This window comes from Xenopus laevis, chromosome 5S, assembly GCF_017654675.1.
Source record: "Xenopus laevis strain J_2021 chromosome 5S, Xenopus_laevis_v10.1, whole genome shotgun sequence".
Taxonomy (NCBI): Eukaryota; Metazoa; Chordata; class Amphibia; order Anura; family Pipidae; genus Xenopus; species Xenopus laevis.
This window is the reverse complement of record NC_054380.1, coordinates 90,332,272-90,350,203: the sequence shown is the minus strand read 5'-3', so window position 1 is coordinate 90,350,203 and position 17,932 is coordinate 90,332,272. Positions and strand designations below refer to the sequence as shown.

The 17,932-nt window shown below is 37.8% G+C and overlaps 1 protein-coding gene across 2 annotated transcripts in view; it reads right to left on the bottom strand.

Annotated features, from left to right (window-relative positions):
* Window positions 1-894: 894 nt before the first annotated feature.
* masp1.S (MBL associated serine protease 1 S homeolog) overlaps window positions 895-17,932 on the bottom strand; it is a 36,646-nt gene continuing 19,608 nt past the window's right edge. The window contains 7 exon segments of one of the 2 annotated variants that reach the window (NM_001088871.1): window positions 895-4,177; window positions 6,932-7,006; window positions 8,259-8,396; window positions 12,175-12,253; window positions 13,852-13,970; window positions 15,686-15,833; window positions 16,509-16,705. In NM_001088871.1, coding sequence (NP_001082340.1) covers window positions 3,321-4,177; window positions 6,932-7,006; window positions 8,259-8,396; window positions 12,175-12,253; window positions 13,852-13,970; window positions 15,686-15,833; window positions 16,509-16,705 — 1,613 coding nt within the window. In that variant the 3' untranslated portion in view covers window positions 895-3,320. 2 annotated transcript variants of the gene reach the window in all.

Below are 17,932 nucleotides of genomic sequence, written 5' to 3'. Positions count from 1 at the left end.
GCTAACTGTCACGACCGGCACCCAATACCAGAACAGGTGCCAAGTACCCTGGTCTCGGTGTAAGGCCAAAGGCCTCAGAGGTAGTGAGGACCAAGGGAGGAGGTAGCAAAAGTCCAAGTTCGCGGTACAAATAGGGATGAGACGAGAGAATGGTCAAACAGGCAATAATATCAGTCCAGGCAGAAGAGGTTCGAAGTCGATGAATCAGGCAAGAGGTCGGTACACAAAATAGACAAGAATATCACAAGAAACACACCCAGGAATAGCAAGCTAAAACCTATAATTGGGCACTGATGACTTCCCAGAGTTCCTTCTTATAGGCCCAGGTTTGGCGCCAATTTTGGACGCATCGGCGTCATAACGTGTGCGCGGACGCGCTGACGTCAGCGACCAACGCGCGACTTGTGCGACCGACGCCGGCGCCGATTATTGACGCCGACGCCCATTCCGTCGCCGGCGACCAATCAGAGTGTGGGAAGAGGTGGGCGTCATCCGGCTGCGTCCGCGAGGAACCAGGGAGCCACCATCTTGGACGCCATCTTGGTCACCATTTTGGAATCCTGACTCAGACTCCATTACACTCGGCTCGGCTTCACCAGTAGCTAAGAGAGAACATATAAGGAACTAAGCTGAACTGGAGGGAAGGGGTTGCAACTCTTACTGCATTAAAGTCCAATGGGGACAGGGAGGGCAATGTTGGGTTGCAACTCTTACTGCATTAAAGTCCAATGGGGACAGGGAGGGCAATGTTCAGATTAACGTCTGTAACACCACCTGCAATTAATACCAGCCTGAGTGATAATGGAGCAAATGCAAATTTATATTTATATTTTAGTTTGCTTCTATAAGCGCTCTAATGAAGCCAAAACATCAAATGACAACAGAATGCGCATGAGTTCATATATCTTTATTATAAAATATAAGCACGAATATATACATAAACATAACATGGAAAATAGTTTGCAATCATAGAACAGGCAAAGAAATGTACAATTGCATCCACAGCTGCATTCATATGTCTCTGGCTATTTTTGGTAGGAGTGTTTTAAAAGGGAAATAAGATTCAAAACTATACATTAACAGCACAGTAAAATAACATTATTTCACAGTATTCTAATTCTATGAGCACATTTATTGTAACATTTTTGCTTTAAAAGCAAATGACCATTAATTTTTTCTTTTTTGTGTTTCCTTAAGGGCTTTAACCCTTTACGCATCATCCAATGACAACTCATAATCTCACCAAACTAATAATAATGTGTTATCCTGAAATGTAGAGCCTACTGTATTTGAACTCTGTATCTTGAATTTCAGTTCTGTAGATTTTATGCCCTAGGGCACTGTCTTTCTGTATATATTCCTGGGGGATCCTGAGGAAGGGATTTGGTTACACATGAAATGTTGTATATACATGTGAATATATTTTACAAAGATAGAATATTTTTCATAAACCACACAAGGCTGATATTATGCTTGACCTACTGTGCCAAAGCACAGTGTGCCAGCAATAAAAATTCTATATTTCCAAATTCCAAAAAAATTTAAGAAAATTAATTGCTAGGCCATGCACAGAACAAAAGCAGCATCCATGGTGTTTATTGTGAAAGTTACATACTGTATGATAAATGAAATTGCAGGCAACCCTAAAATTCTGATTTGATTTGTTACAGACTAAACTTAACTGGCCTGTGGTTTTACTGCCTGAGGAATGCTATTAGCTGATAGCTAAAATAGGTTGAAAAAATCTTGCTATTAAAAAGCAAAATCACTGGAAATCACCTATAGATTATAACTACCTACTTCAGTCCCCACACCAGAATTCTATGCTGCCAGCTTGTTTGCTTGCAGTGGCATAACTATACAGAGCTGACAGACCCTATGACCACAGAGAATGTCACTGGTGACCTGCAACACAAGCAAAATTGTGGGTGAACCATGATTTTAAGTGCACTGAAGGCTACCTCTGCTTTTTCAATGGAAGGAAGCTATGAAAAATTTTTTTCAGAGGAACGGGCCCCCTAATTTATGCCCCTGTGCAGCTTTTAGTGTTTAAGTACCAATTTTACTCTACTGCACATATGCACAGCCAAAGGCATCTACCAGGGAATCCTGGTTAGAAATTGGCCGATCTGTTAAATGTCTGATATCAAACAGGTAAAATTCAGGTACTGCATAATTCTTAATAAAGGGAGCCCACAGTCAATGAAGAGATAGAAACTCTAGCTGCCTGATCCTATTTTCTTACACTAACCACCTCTCCTGAGCTCAGCTTAAACATTACAGTGCTCAACCCAAGCAGAACCTTTTATCAAAGTATTGTGTGCCTTTGTAAACCTGCATTCTGCATTGCATGAACTTTACAGCATACATGTTCTGTTTGCAGATGTCAATGTTTGCTGATAATGTGTCAGACGGAAAATGTCCGCCCGGTGAAAGATGCTATTTGTTTAAGGAAAATGTGATGTTGATAGCAAATGGAGGGGGTATATACAGTACAAATGATGTGGCTTGGGTGGGGAAGATACAATATGCCCATCTAATATACAGAAAAATGTAGGCTTTACATGTCCTTTAATTTAAAAAAAAGACCCTCTTTGTATTACTTAATTCAAGTAGAGTTTAACTGACACTTTTAACTGCTGTTGATTAAAAATCACTTTACTTTAGACTCCCTGTTTTATCAACAGAATCTCTTTATTATACTATTTGGTTGCTAAAATATTTTTTCAGTTGGAAACACCAAATTTGTTAAGAATGTTTTTTCTCCATAGCATCAGATTATTGTTCTACATGTCTTAGCTTATATTATTTTTTCTTTATTTAGACAGTTCTGTTCATGAGATATTTCATTTTGAACTTAGATTATTCTGCCTCTACAAATGTGAATGTATACATATGCATGCGAGATTCCATATTGCTAGCTAGGTACAGGCATTCTACATTGAAACATTTTCATAACTACTTAAAAAAAAATCCACGAAGATGGCTCTACTGAAGCAAGCAATATCAAATTCCACAGTTGCATACATTGTACATTATTTGCACATTTTGCTCAAGACAAAGTTGGTCTTATCAGAGCCTTGATTTTGAATACCAGGATTGAGGTATTTTAGGCAGTCTCCTGAAAGCAGTAACACTTCACTTTTTAGTTAAAATAACAGTTTAAAAAGCAAAACTATATAAAAAAAGAACAATTATTTAATGTATTCATAAATACTTTTATACAATATTGTTAAAATATGAGCTTTGATTGTCTGACTACTTTCTGGGTTTTGATATTGTGGGTTACAGCTATAATTCGTAGTTTATCTTAGGCCAGTTTAGGACTTAAGTTTATCATCTACCCAGTCCACAAAGTTAGATACTTTGGTATAGACACCATATACCTGCTTGCTCCCACATTCTTCAGGTCCACCCCAAGAAACTAACCCTTGTGCCACCCAACGCTTTGTGTCAGTGTCCTGCATAATAAATGCACCTCCACTATCCCCGAAACAGGTGTCTTTCCCCCCTTCATAATAACCAGCACAGAACATATTTTCTGTAACACTATAATTTCCTGAGCGGGATTCATAGCTCTCCTTGCACACTGCATGAAGCACCACTGGAAGCTTGACATACTGTAGGATAGCAGAGTGTGTCCTTATGTCTGAGCTGATAACTTCCTCTACAGTGATGTTAGCACTGGAAATGCCCCAGCCTGCCACAAGGCCTAGAGTGTTAGGCTGAGGTCCTTCCAACTCATGCTCAAATTCTGGCAGGCAAACTGGCATCACATACTGGTTCATAATAACTTTCTCATTTAGCTTCACTAGGGCAATGTCATGGTTATAACTCTCTGGGTCAAACATTTCATGCAATATGATTTTCTCTATAGTTCTGTTCACTGAATCTGTCTTACTCTGCACATCATGCAAACCCAAATATATGGTGACATGCTCTTTGGAAACTGGCATCACTGTGTTGTCACGACGCTGGGATCTTAAGTTGTGAGCAGCTGTCAGTACCCAGGAGTCTGAGATAAGAGCTCCACCACCAAACCATTTGTTCATAGGAACTCGTGAAAGATCTTCCACAACAATAAGGACTTGCCATGGGAAGAATCCTGGCTCTGCATTCCGTCCTCCAATGATCCGCTTCACTATTCCAGGGAGAGGCTGAGTTGGTTTCCCACATGCTGCCCAAATATAGAAAATAAAGGAGATAATTGTATCAATGAAGGGCTTCTGTCACAAAAACTATGATAGGTATCTTCATACAGATTATGCCAAAACTGCAACTGAAATTCAAATTGTTTTCTAGGAAAGGAGCTAGTTTGCTTCTTGGCAATGGCCTAATCTACTAGCAATGATGTATCAATGTACAGTGACACTATTCATCATTGCATATTTGAAAATCGGAATACCTTCTAGTGATATCGTGGTCTTTTCCACCACAATATGTTATCCTGATGTAGTTCAGAGCATCAAAGCAAAAAGACTGTGTACCAATTTAATATCTTCCAATCCGTTCCAATAAAAAGATCTTCACCACATAAAAACACGACAGACAAGCAATTGCAACAACAGAATGAAGCAGCAGGCAGAACATGAAAAAGCCACCTCCATGCAATCATGTGTGTTGACTTTTTGTAAGTCAAGTAATGACCAAATATTAAATGCTGAAAAACAAATTAAAACCACAGCTGTGTCCTGGCATTCCTAGAGTAAAGCTCACTCATAAACACCAGGGTTCCATAGGAAACCGTGACAGACTGTAAAAGAATTTCACGTTGTCTGGTGCAGATATAGGGGTATATTTATTAAAGAGTGAAGTAATAGTGAAGTTCCGCCACTAGAGTGAAATGCCGCCACTCCCCATTCTTTTCTATGGGATTTTTAAAGGCGTATTTATCAAAGGGTGAACTTTCACTTTCACCCATTGATAAAAACGCCTTTAAAAATCCCATAGAAATGAATTGAGAGCTGCGGAATTTCACTCTAGTGGCGGAACTTCACTCTTTATCGCTCTTTGATAAATTTACCCCATAGTTTTTGATATTTGTGGTACATTATACTGTCATAGGCATTATAAATGCTGCTGTCTTAGACTTCATGGTTTTATAAGCATGAAAGGGGAACTATTCTGATATAATAAAGTTACTCTTCACTAGCATTTTATCAGCATCTGTCTCTCCTCATTCTCTTTTTAGGAGTCATGTGTCAAATTTTCATTCATAAGATTCAATATAGCTTTTAAAGGGGATCCCATTTCTAGCAGATGTGTTACAGCTTATTTAAACTCCAGCACAAACTGAAGCTAACAAAATAACCGACTTTGGGACAAATTCTGCATGTAGAGACGGGATTTCTGGTGATTTTAAAAGATTGATCTCTGATGATCTTTTAGACAAAAGAAGCAGGGCTGGGCCAGGCCGACCGGGTGCTCTAGGCAACTCGGCTGGTCACCTGCCTCCCCCGACTGCTAGTTTCATGGGCATGTACAGTAGCTGGGGAGAGGACAGGGGAGGGAGGGGAGAGCGGTAGAGGGGAGGAAGGGGAGAGTGAGAGATGGCAGTGAACTTGGACTAGGGGTTGGCAGAAGGCACTTTTATAGGTACCTGCCCAGCTCCCCCCTATCATTGCACCCTAGGCAGATGCCTCTTTTGCCTAGCCCTATTTCCGGCCCTAAAAAAAAGCCCCCTAAAGATATATTGGATCTAAGTGCTATTCAAAATCAGACACCTAGCTTCTGTATGAAAAGAGAAAGATGCTGAGATTGAGATGAGAGTGAGATAAGAGTGAAGAGTAACTTGATTATTTCAGAAATGTCCAAAGTTTTAATCTATAAAGATTAATTAATATATATAACATTTCTTATTTCAAAATGATGAAGCTCATATTTATTTTGCATTTCCCTGATAGTTCCCCTTTTACTAGTAAAATGATGCTGATAGTAGAGCAGATATTTACGGTTCAAAATTCTAGAACTGAGAAGATAAGGGCTCTTTGCCTTTTATTATATAAAGAACTTTTTATTTTTTATGTTTTTATGGTTTTAGGCTGGACTTATTAGGCAACTAATCATCAGTATGACAGAGAAGAATACTGCTGCACTGTAACAATGCACTGGGGTGCAGGCAAAGAAACTCATTAACAACAAGGCCCATACATATGTAATACATTATCCTGCACCTCCAAGTATTATAATAATAAAAAAGGCTTTATTTAACTTAAATATGTACAAACCCCACAAGCTTTAGTCTTACGCATTTCCTTTCCTTAGCACTTATTCATAGACATTAGCTTGACTAACTGTGTATATTTTGTATTGTATTATGAACAATGTTGTATAGTTATATAATTGAATATTTTAACTATTTGCCATATTTAATTATATCAAACATAACTATTTGAATTACCATTTCAAATTTGTGCAGATTATGTTATAAGATTTAGCAAATGAAAAATTAACCTAAGTGGCTATTACAAATGAATCATAACACACAGTTTGCTTAAATATGTCGCTCTAAAAAGGCAAATTTGAATTTGTTTTCATTTCTCACTGTATGACTGAGCTAAAGAGGTCATATAAATTTAAGCAGAACAAATTAGCATAATAATGGCAAACAATGGCATCTGGTTATTTTTCAGTTTACATTGAGGTGAGTCTTGATAAAACCCAAATTAATTCAAAGAGTGCATGTTTTGCAGTCATTACTCTAAAAATAGATTTTGATCTTTTAAAGAAAAAATAACTTAGAAACATAGAAATGAAAAAATAAAGAGAAATAAAAAAGACAACAATGCAAAACAATATACGTTATGATACTAATACTATTTTTTCAAATAATTAAACTATATTTAAGATATACTAATCTGATGTTAAACATGAATTACGTAACTAATTATGACTGCTGTTAATAGCAATATTTGGATGAACTGGTCTGTACCTGGCTGACAAGTAGGAATCTTTGCTTCAATCTCCTGGCTGGTCCACTCTCCATTTGAATCACAAGTATACACACCTAAAGGACAAATGTAGATACTGTATATGTAAGAAGGCAACTGTTAATAGTATGTACACTATAGAATCTTATTTGTTAATACATTTTATTAAAATAAGCCCAGTAATGCTGGAAGGTGGTATAAACTTTTGGAGCGTAATAACGTAATAACTATTTCATTAAGATGTTTCATTACATACACTACTCACTATCGTAAAATATAAAATTCACAATCGCTATCCTACTGTTGTATGAAGGGCAAAGTATTCACAAAGGTAATTTTTTTCACTTTGTGACCATTTATGCGCATTGTGAATGTTTTTTGCTATAGTGACCAATATTACATCCCCCATATATGTTAAAATTTAAATACTGCATACAGTATTGTTTCTGGACAAAAGGGATTTATTCAAGATAGGTTCATGCTATTAATAATAAATTATGTCAGCTAGAGCATTCACATAATTATGATGTTTATTCTGCACAGGGTTTGGACAAAATGGATATCAATCAGGTCCTTGGCAGTTGCAAATACTTATGGGAGAAGATATTATGCACCATGTATTTTGATCCTGTGTAAAAGTAAAAGTGTAGCCCTACTGTAGCCCTACAGATTCTATTGTTACAATTATACAAGTACAGTATAATCAGCTGAGAGATTTGGTCTTGAACCCAACTACTGTCTGTATTTTTCTGTATATTTTCAAGAGACAATATAGTCTATTTAAATTAGCACCAAAATGATAATAAAGTGCACCCATCTCATTGTGGTTAACTGTATTTTCCAATAGCCTTAGGACATTGATCTGTTTTACTATTAATTTGGCAGCAAAGCAAAAGGGTCAATCCATAACGGGAGAGAGGGTTGATATTTCATTAAGCAGATTATCATGATACAGGTATTGGACATGTTATCCAGAATGCTCAGGACCTGGGGCTTTCCAGATAAGGGGTCTTTCCATACTTTGGATCACCATACCATAAATCTATTAAAAAAACATTTAAACATTACATAAACCCAATAGGATTGTTTTGCCTCTAATAAGTATTAAATACATTGTAGTCAGGATCAAGTACTGTTTTATTTTTACAGAGGAAACGGAAATCACTTTTAAAAATGTGAATTATTTGATTAAAAAAAGGCTATGGAAGATGACCTTCCCGTAATTCAGAGCTTTCTGGATAACAGGTCTCCTGTTAATAGATGCCATATCTGTATTAACATGTTTGTTTGTGGCAACCATATTTTGTGAGAGTAGTAAAATCCACTTACTTGTTATGTTTGGAACCATAATATAGTAAGGTTCCCTGCAGGAATAGTTAAAGCTGGACTGGTATGTGGTATGATTATCTGCTGTAGGGTAAGTGATGAATCCATTCTCTATCTCCTTTGGTGTCCTACAGTCAACAACTAAAAAACAAATGTTTGGTCACTGTGATTAAACAATGCAGCACTAGAATTACCCTGGTCTATGAACCCCCCATAAAATGTATGATCGTTTGTAATCTAGCTCTTGCATGTTCTTGATGTGAATGTTGGGTGTACACTGATATCAACTCTAAAAATACTACATCAAGGGGCCCATTTACTAAGGATCGAAGAGAATTCAAAGTGAATTTTCAAATTCAAAAACTTCGAATTTCGAAGTAATTTTTGGGTACTTCGACCAACGAATATACCAAAATTCGATTAGAATTGAAAAACTTCGAAAATTCGACCATTTGAAAATCGAAGTACTGACTCTTTAAAAAACTTCGACACTTTGGCACCTTAAACCTGACGAATTGCTATGTTAGCCTATGGGACCTCCTAGAACCTATAAGCCAGTATTTGGCTACGTTTTTAGAAGTCAAAGTTTTTTTTGGAGAATCTTTCGATCGGTCGATGAAATCGTTCGAATCATTCGATTCAAACGATTTCTACATTCAATCGAACGATTTGAATTCGATCAAAAACGGCTAAAATCATTAAAAGAAAACTTTGACTATCGAATTTCTACAATTCGATGGTCGAATTTCAAAGTTTTACTACTTTGAAATTCGACTCTTAGTAAATGTGCCCCCAAATGTTGAAAAAAAGCTACATTGATGTGAAAAAGTATAAAAACTCCATGAACATTGCACCATGTTGAGTCTTTACTCACCTTATTTTCAACAAATAATATTCTTCCCAAAACAAACAAAATTCTGAGCTGGTACAAATATTTCTGATAATGAAAAAGCTAAATAAAATGTAAATAACAGGAAAAAACAATTATACCATAATAAAAATAGTTTTATATTATCTGTATATCTGCTCTGTTCCTTCAACACAACCACCAATAAATAGCAGATTATAAACTATTCTAACCTGGATTTTGGATTTAGCCAGTTTGGTACAAAATGACCCTATATTAGCAACCCCTGAATGGCAATCAAAAGAATGAATGGGAAGTTTGTTTACAAAGAATTAAAAATATCATCAGTTAGAGAGCAGAAAAACAATTCCACTGAAATACAAATCAGGATTTTGTATCCAAAGAAATTATATTTACAAATAACGGGTAAGAATAACAAGTACTGGAAATGAATCATTTTCCAAATGCAATATTGGTACCAGAATTTCCAGTACACCAGGATGTTTAGAAAAAGTACACTTTTTTATTAAAAAAACAGAACATCAGAAAAATAATCTAAAAACATGTTGCAACCAGCCTGAAAGCAGGTAATCCATTCTGTATAATGAATTATCATTTCTTTCTTCTGACAAAAATGGTGCTCTTTGTAGGAGTGTGAGTCTTAGACTGATGGGTTTTGTTCAGTTCTAGCATGGAGTCTATATTGTGCCTCACACATACACCCTTCTGCCTGAATGACACAAAGAACATCTTCTGCATTATCAAGTGCAACAGGCCATTTTGTAAAGAGATCTTATTCCTGTCTTCAGCTCATCCTGGCATCCTTTTCAGTTTCTTTATAAAGGCAAGAGGGACAAGAGAGCAGAGCATCCGTTTAAAAAAGAGAAAAGCAGAAAAGAAAAAAAAAGAGATGGAAAGGTGGGAATTAGTATTCATGCAGGCAGATTTCAGAGAGAAAACCAGAGCATAGCCAATTAACCACTGTGAATAAACAATTATAGAAATATAGAAACCTAATATCCACTATGATGAACTATACAGTATACTCCTATATATACCTATTTTAACATGAGCAAAATAAATAGAACTTTTGATAAAATAAATTTTTCCTAACATTTTTAAAAAAAACTTTTTATAAAGCAGTAACATAAAAGTGCTTTCACACTTCTTAAGTCCTGTGTAATTAGCTAAGCTAGTTCAACAATATATACCATGAGCCCTGTATAAACAAGTCTCTCGGTTCTTTCTTTTGGTGTTTCTGTTTTGACATACATATAAACAGAACTATGGATGGATATATCTCTCTCCACTGGGAATGCAATTATCTAACTCACAAGGACCAAACATGTAATTCAGACAATAGGCAAATCATATGTTTTGCACAAGCACAATTTATTGTTCAAGGAGGTTTACTATCCATTTAAATTCCTTTACATCTGGAGTAAGGGGTGTGCCTGCCATGAGGACCTTGCCCCAGGCACATTGCCCCAAAGATTATCAGAGGTGGCAATTTTAAACCACAGAAAAAGTTTGGTGATAACTTTTATTGGTTAACTGAATTAACTGAAGTAAAAATTGCAAGCTTTCGGAGCACCCAGGCGCCTTGGTCTTGGTCTAGGTCACACTATGTGACCTGACTGAATACAGACCCCTGGACTGTTTACAACACACTCTAATTACTTTTATTATCTCTACAAGTTATCTCTGTCTTTCTGTAACTTTCTAATTTATTGACCATAAACCCTTGTTCAGTGATTTATTTATATATCATGTGCCTTTCCAGCTTTCATTTGTATTTTGCCTGACAAAGGAGCCTGGGTGCTCCAAAAGCTTGCACGTTTATTGCGGTATTTGCACTGCTATACCGCAATAAACGTGCAAGGTGTTCCTTGCTTGCATCAGTTCTGTGTGCCTCTGGATTGCTTGACTTCTAGATTGGATTTGGGGTTGCTGGACCCCTACCATTGTGCACCAGACTGCACTATAATTATCTCACACAAGGGTGTGCGAGAGCCAGATTTCTCTTGGACACTGCTCCAAAAAATGCTCCAGTCTGCATTATTAATCAGTCTTGCTGTATCTGCTTCTGGCAGATATTATTTGACTTGTGCTGTTTTAATAATTTATGATGATCCCTAAGCCTCCCAACAGCAGCCCAGACCACACTGACCATGTGCATGGTCTTGCAGAGATGTTTAACAAAGTTACAAGATGGTGAATTTATGCGGTCAACTTTTAAAGCATAAATCATTTGTTTAATCATGCTTCTGGTGCAGTACTGTAAGTTCATGTTTATGTTTACTATACAAAATACAGCATTTCTAGCATTGTTCTATTTTAGACTTTAGTTTCCCTTTAAGGTAAGTGCGGTAGGGGGGCGGCATCACAGGAGCCGCCTCAAGGAGGTTTAGGCCCCCAAATCACCCTAGTCTGGAGTGCACATATAATCACTTTCCAGCTGCTGCTGAATGATCCCAGCTGGGGTATGTAGTTCAATAAAATATGATTGCCATAGATTTGGCATATAGTTTTTTTATGAAGTATTTACATGCTGCTGAATGATCCCAGCTGGGGTATGTAGTTCAATAAAATATGATTGCCATAGATTTGGCATATAGTTTTTTTATGAAGTATTTACATGCCCATTGGCAGGGATCTAAAGCTAGTGGTCCTCAAGTTTTTTTGAAATGCAGCTTCAGCCAAAGAGACAAATTTGGGATCCATTGCCAATTCTGGTGACAATTGAAGATTTTAAATAGTAAGCACATTCATTATTTATTTAGTGATTAACATAAAGAGATATGAAACATAAAGAAAAAGCTGTGAAAGAAATGTGGAAGAATAGCAGATGCAACAAAACGAACATTTAAAAAGGGGGGGAGGAATCTTGGTTAAACTTTACATCAAGAGATTAATTTCTATTGAGCATTGTTAATTATGCATAACAGCCTTCCATAACTGTGTACATTACCATCATAGATATAATAAGAACTGAAAAAGAACAAAGCTTCAAAAGATGGACAAATTCACTCTTTCAAAGAAAGCAACGTCTTAACTCTTTTTAGCTCTTACTTTGACACGGTGGAATTTGGTTACTCCATGTTCCATCTTTTCGACATTCAATCTGGAAACTCTCCATCTCAACATTATTCTAGGTAAGAATAAGAGCACGCAGTTAACTCTGAGTATATAAATAAATAAATACTGTATATATAACATAATATATACCTATGTGTATAAAAATATATAGAGTATATTTATGTGCATCCTATCTATCATGTGGAGAGCAATTCCTTCTTGTATATAATATCATATAAAAGTTTGGGATATTTTATCTGGAAACCTGATATACCCCGAAAGCTCTGAATTATCTCCCACAGAGTCCATATATACATTTTCTCTCTTTTTCCATAAGCAAATCCAAATAGTTGCAACTGTTATTAGTTAGTAAACATGAACTTACTGCATCAGAATTAAACAAATGATTTATGCTTTTAAAGTTGGCCACAGGGGTTCACCATCTTGTAACTTTGTTATACATCTCTGCAAGCCCAAGACCATGCACATGCTCAGTTCGGTCAAGAACATTTGCAGACCCGAATAAGCACAGCTACACATGTGCATAACCAGCAAAGCAGTATAGGAATTTTTTGTTTTTGCCCTTATACACAATTCAGAGATGAGAAGGAGAAACCAGGCTGATACCCCAGACTGATATTATGAGCTGAACTGCACCCTGCAACCTCTGAATCTCAGCACTACAATTACTGTCCCTATTCTTCTTTGTCTTTGACCTGTTGTGCACCCCCCAGCACCAGAACCACATACAACCAGGGCAAGTACGAGGCAAGGTTCATGGCTCTTATGTATTATACAGTAGATAATGTACCCCCCCCATGTAATTTACAAAGACATGAGAAATAATTGAAGCTTGCCTCGTATAATACAGGCTTCAGTCATTTTATTCTGAGATTACCTACACCCACATGTAATAAAAGGCACGTCCAGGTGTAGCAACCCATAGCAACCAATAAGATGATTGTAATTTTAAACAGGTGACCAATAAATGCTACCTGCTTATTTGGTGCTGTAGGTTACTGCAAAATGCTGATACCAGAGGCGCATTCAGGGTTGGACTGTGGGCGGCCCGAGGCCCACCAGGACTGTTGCTTTAGGGCCCCCAACCCCCTGTCCCAGTGGCAAAGACACCTCAGGCCCCCTGAGCCGCAACCCCCCTCTGCCCGCAGTGATCCCTCCACCCCACCACGCCTACTTTTCTTTCCTGCTCATGGAGCCAAACGGGCCAGAAGGGAGTTCAGGGAGCAGCAGTGGTAATAGTGGATCTGATCATGGCAGGTGTTAGGTAAAGGGGTTCCCTTATAACAGAGTGTAATGCACTGCAACTGGATTATTGGCACATGGCTGAGGCTTTGGGTGTGCCATTTTAATAGCCACAAATCTGCATAAATTTCTGCACCTATCACTGTGCATTGTGCTAGTAAATTAACCCCTTATATATCTAACTATGAAGATTTTCATTCATCCAGGTTATGGTATATCGAGTACACTGTAGGTACTGTAAATCTAAAAACAACTGGACTGAGTAATCAATGAAGACATTTCATGAGGATGAGTAGTGAAACGTCTTCATTGATTACTCAGCAAGTCCAGTTGTTTTTAGATTTACCTATACTAGATACACTTATATATCTAATATTTGGCCAATTTGTTCAGCTAAAGAGAACTCACCTTCAGCACTTGGTACCCTTGGTTGCAGCTAACTACAACCTGATCTTTAAATATATATTCAGATTGAGAAGGTTCAAGTTTCCCATTGATTGGCGGGTGCAGATTTGGACATGGTGCACCTAAAGAGAAAACATAATAAACCAGATGGATAAAATGTTTTGTGTGTTTTTTAATATGTATGGCAATATGAAGCATGGATTCATTCAAGAAAAAACTCTGGTGCTCATCATGTTTCTGGTTTAAATGTCACAGTCATGGGGGGACTGAGAGAATAATGGGTTATATGTGTTCTCTGCTGGGAGAACTTGTTTATTTTCCTATGTAACTGTAACTGTAGCAGTCCTGCATTTCCCACTTGCTAAAGGACATCGAACCTTATGTTAATGTTGTCAGCTTGATCCCATATGGCTGTGGAACTGTTGGACGTTCTCAGTGTTCTTGCCTTAATCCAAACATTATAAATTCCTAACCCATCATATGTAATCATATTAATCATAAACACTGTAAAACTGAGAGAAACTACAGCAATATAGATACAAAGGTTAACAAATGGGGAAGAAGAAGACTTTTATGTAGAAAAACATGTCTGAAACAGCGCTGCATGGTGTTTGGTTTGTTATCATTCCACTTTTAAAATGACAATATGGCATACAGATTCCTTTGGCCATGGAAAACAAACATATTACCTGTGTGTTTTGTACATTATGTACATATTGGTATTTATATTTTTGGGGGACATACTGTATTAATTCAATAATTCATGTATATAGTTTTGCATTTTAAATAATATTTTAACTTCAGCACAGAACACTGCAAAGAAATTAATGAGCATACCTAAAGCCATTTTTAAGCCTGCTTGAAGCATTTCTGTTGGCTACTTTGTGTACAACATGAATAATATTATTATTATTAATATTATTATGCTGCACAACAGCATAGTAAAATATCTGTAATTAATTCTTATGAATGCAGAGAGTAACAATAGGAGAAACACACAAAGCTGGTGGAAATTATACATCATATACTGTAACAGTCGGCACCCAACACCAGAACAAATGCCAAGCACCCTGGTCTCGGCTCGTGCTTCACCTGTAGTGTGACCGCCTTTGGCCTCGGGAGGAGCCCTCAGCTACTTGGATGCCACCAGGATTTAAACGAGAGGTGCAAGGCTAGAGGTTCTGGATAGGCCGAGGGGCACGTCTGTTTAGCGAGAGTCTTTGGTCAGAAGGTCACAGTACAAGACATGAGACGAAATCGAAGTCAGATCAGGCTGGGTCGAGGCAGGCAGAGAAATAGCATAGTCAGGCAGGCAAGGGTCAAACCGGGAGATCAATCAGAAGGGATTTAGCAGAAGGGGTAGTTGGTATACAGGCGAGGGTCAGGATCCAGAGTTCAGAATAGTCAAAAGCCAAGCAGAGGTCACAACAGGAAAAAAACAGGTTCAGGATACAAGATAGCAAAAGCTCAAAAGCAACAGGTATAAACCTATCACGGGCAAGGTCCTGTAGCTTTAATAAGCTATTTATACTTTCAAATTTCAAGCCATGGTGTGATTTTGCGCGCTGACGTCATTTCGCCAGCACGCCCACGTCAATATTAACACCGAGGCGTGCGCGCCCTAACTAGCCGCAATGACGGCCGAAGAGGAACAGCGGGCGTCCCCGCCGATGGCGCGGCTGGCGTCCCTGCCGCACCACTGGACCACCAGGGTGAGTTACTTTTCTCACATATACTTAAGGGAAAGAATGAAGATGATACATGTTTCAGTTGTTAGTACGTGTATGTTGGCCAAGTGGCATTTATGGTTGAAGAACTCCACAAACAAATATATTACCTGTTGCAGAGTAGGACAATCTCCATCCTCCATTTTCCCCAGAATTGTCACTATTGAAGAGAATCTGAACGCTGTTGCTTCCAGTTTCTATTCTCCCTGGTGACTTCTCTCCACACAGAGGTCCAAATTCTTTTTTGCCACTTTTGATCTTTGAACAGACATACTGTAAGTTATTGCACAACCTTAACATGCATGGAATACAGCACTTCAATCTTTTGTAGGACTTGTCAAACTTTGTGACTGTAGCACAGCACTTGCCCTTATTGCTTAATTGTGATATTACTATGGGAGTGCAAAGTGCAACAAATTGGTACTATTCATTGTACATGTTACTCACAAATCCCCCCTTCTTTCCCTGATTTCCAGCATAATTACTCTCACCACAAATCTTGGTCAGAGGTGCAAAGATTTTGGCTGGGATTTGAATTTATGGGGACCTTATTTGTGACCCTTAACTCTGCCTGCTGTCGTGTTTCTCACAAACTCCTCCTGCCCAGATCTCAACCTATCCTCTAGAATAGAACTATTCTGTTGCTCCATAGTTGGGTTCTGCTCTGCATTTATAACACAATTCCTGTGCAATGCAAACTGAGCCTTCTAATTAATGCCTGATTAACACACTTTACCTTGTGTCTAATGCACAGACACAAGGTCATATTCTTCTATCCATGGTGTATAGGAAATCTTGTAAATTACAGCATCACCTATGCACTATGAATCGAACAATATGACCTCTGCAGTAATTCGTGTATACTGTTAAGCAGATGTAATGTGCAATAATAAAGCATTATTGAATTACTGTTTCACATTGTGACTGAAATACCTTTACGAAATCATAAGGGCAAGTGACTTGAGGGTGATCCTCAACATCAAAGCTGTCATCAAAATGGAGATTTATAACAAAACCTTCTTCTAGCTCAATCCTATAGCGGCAGTTTGAGCTCTTGGGATATGGACTGGGATAGTCTGGACTTGAAATGAACCCACTTCTTTGGGTGAAAAGATTATCACTGCATTCCACTGGAAAAGAGGTTAATAGAAAAGTGTGAATATAGTGATCACGAACCGTAGCATAAACAGCTCAGCTCATTTTCTACTCATATGTTCATTATTCTGCATATTGAACACCTATATATCTTTGTAACAAACAAAACATGTGAAACAGCATAAATTAATAGGTACAGGTTAAGGAGAGAGCATGTTATTATTTTAGGAGATTTAAAGGGGCAGAAAAACTTTAAATTTACTTTAAATATGATGTAGACAGTACTATTCTGAGACAAATTGAAATTGAATTACATTTTTTTGCAATTTTTAAATTAATTACATATTTTGCATCTCCAGCCTGAAAATGCAGGCTGTTCAGTTTGTTAGTCTAATGAATTAAAATTATGCCAGTGAAAGGCATCAGTTATGCCACACCAGTATGTTTCTCCGTATGGTTCATTAAAAGCTAATGCATTACCCCTTGGTCATACTGATTAGAAACTCTCCCCAGGTCAAAGGACTCACTTGTGGCACAATAAAGGAAAACATTTCACTCTTTGCCGATGATCTCTTAATCTACCTTAATGATTCAAACGACTCCCTTGCAGCCATACTTCAGCTGGTAGACCGATTTGGCTATTTCTCCGGATTTCAGATCAACTGGTATAAGTCCATCCCCTTCCCAATAGGCCCAGGCCAGTTACCACATCTACCCACACTACCCCTAAGTATCTAGGGGTCACCGTTCAACCAACTTAAGTAAACATATTTCTCTCAACCTTGATCCCAACCTCTCTTCGCTCTCATGCTCCCTACTGCAATGGACCAAACAAACTCTCTCACCATATTAACATTATCAAAATGATCTATCTACCCAAACTTCTATATCTTTTCCATAATGCCCCTATTTACATCCCCAAAGCCTTCTTCGAAAAACTTTCCTTTATATGGAACCACAAAGCCTCTAGAGTTGCATGGACCAAATTATGTGCTCCCTATACGGAGGGTGGGTTAGCACTCCAAAACTTCCAGATGTACTACCTAGCATCTCAAGTCTCCTACCTTTTTTGGTGCTTCACACAGGATCCATATAATCCTAACATACAAATTCAGGCCTTAATACTATCCCCTCTTGAAAGCTTCACTAATTTTCCATACAGGCACCTGTGAGACATGGCACCCCTACCAACCACACTTACCACCCCCCACAAAGCATGGACAACTTCCCTAAAAATACTACGCCACTCTCCTCCAATACTG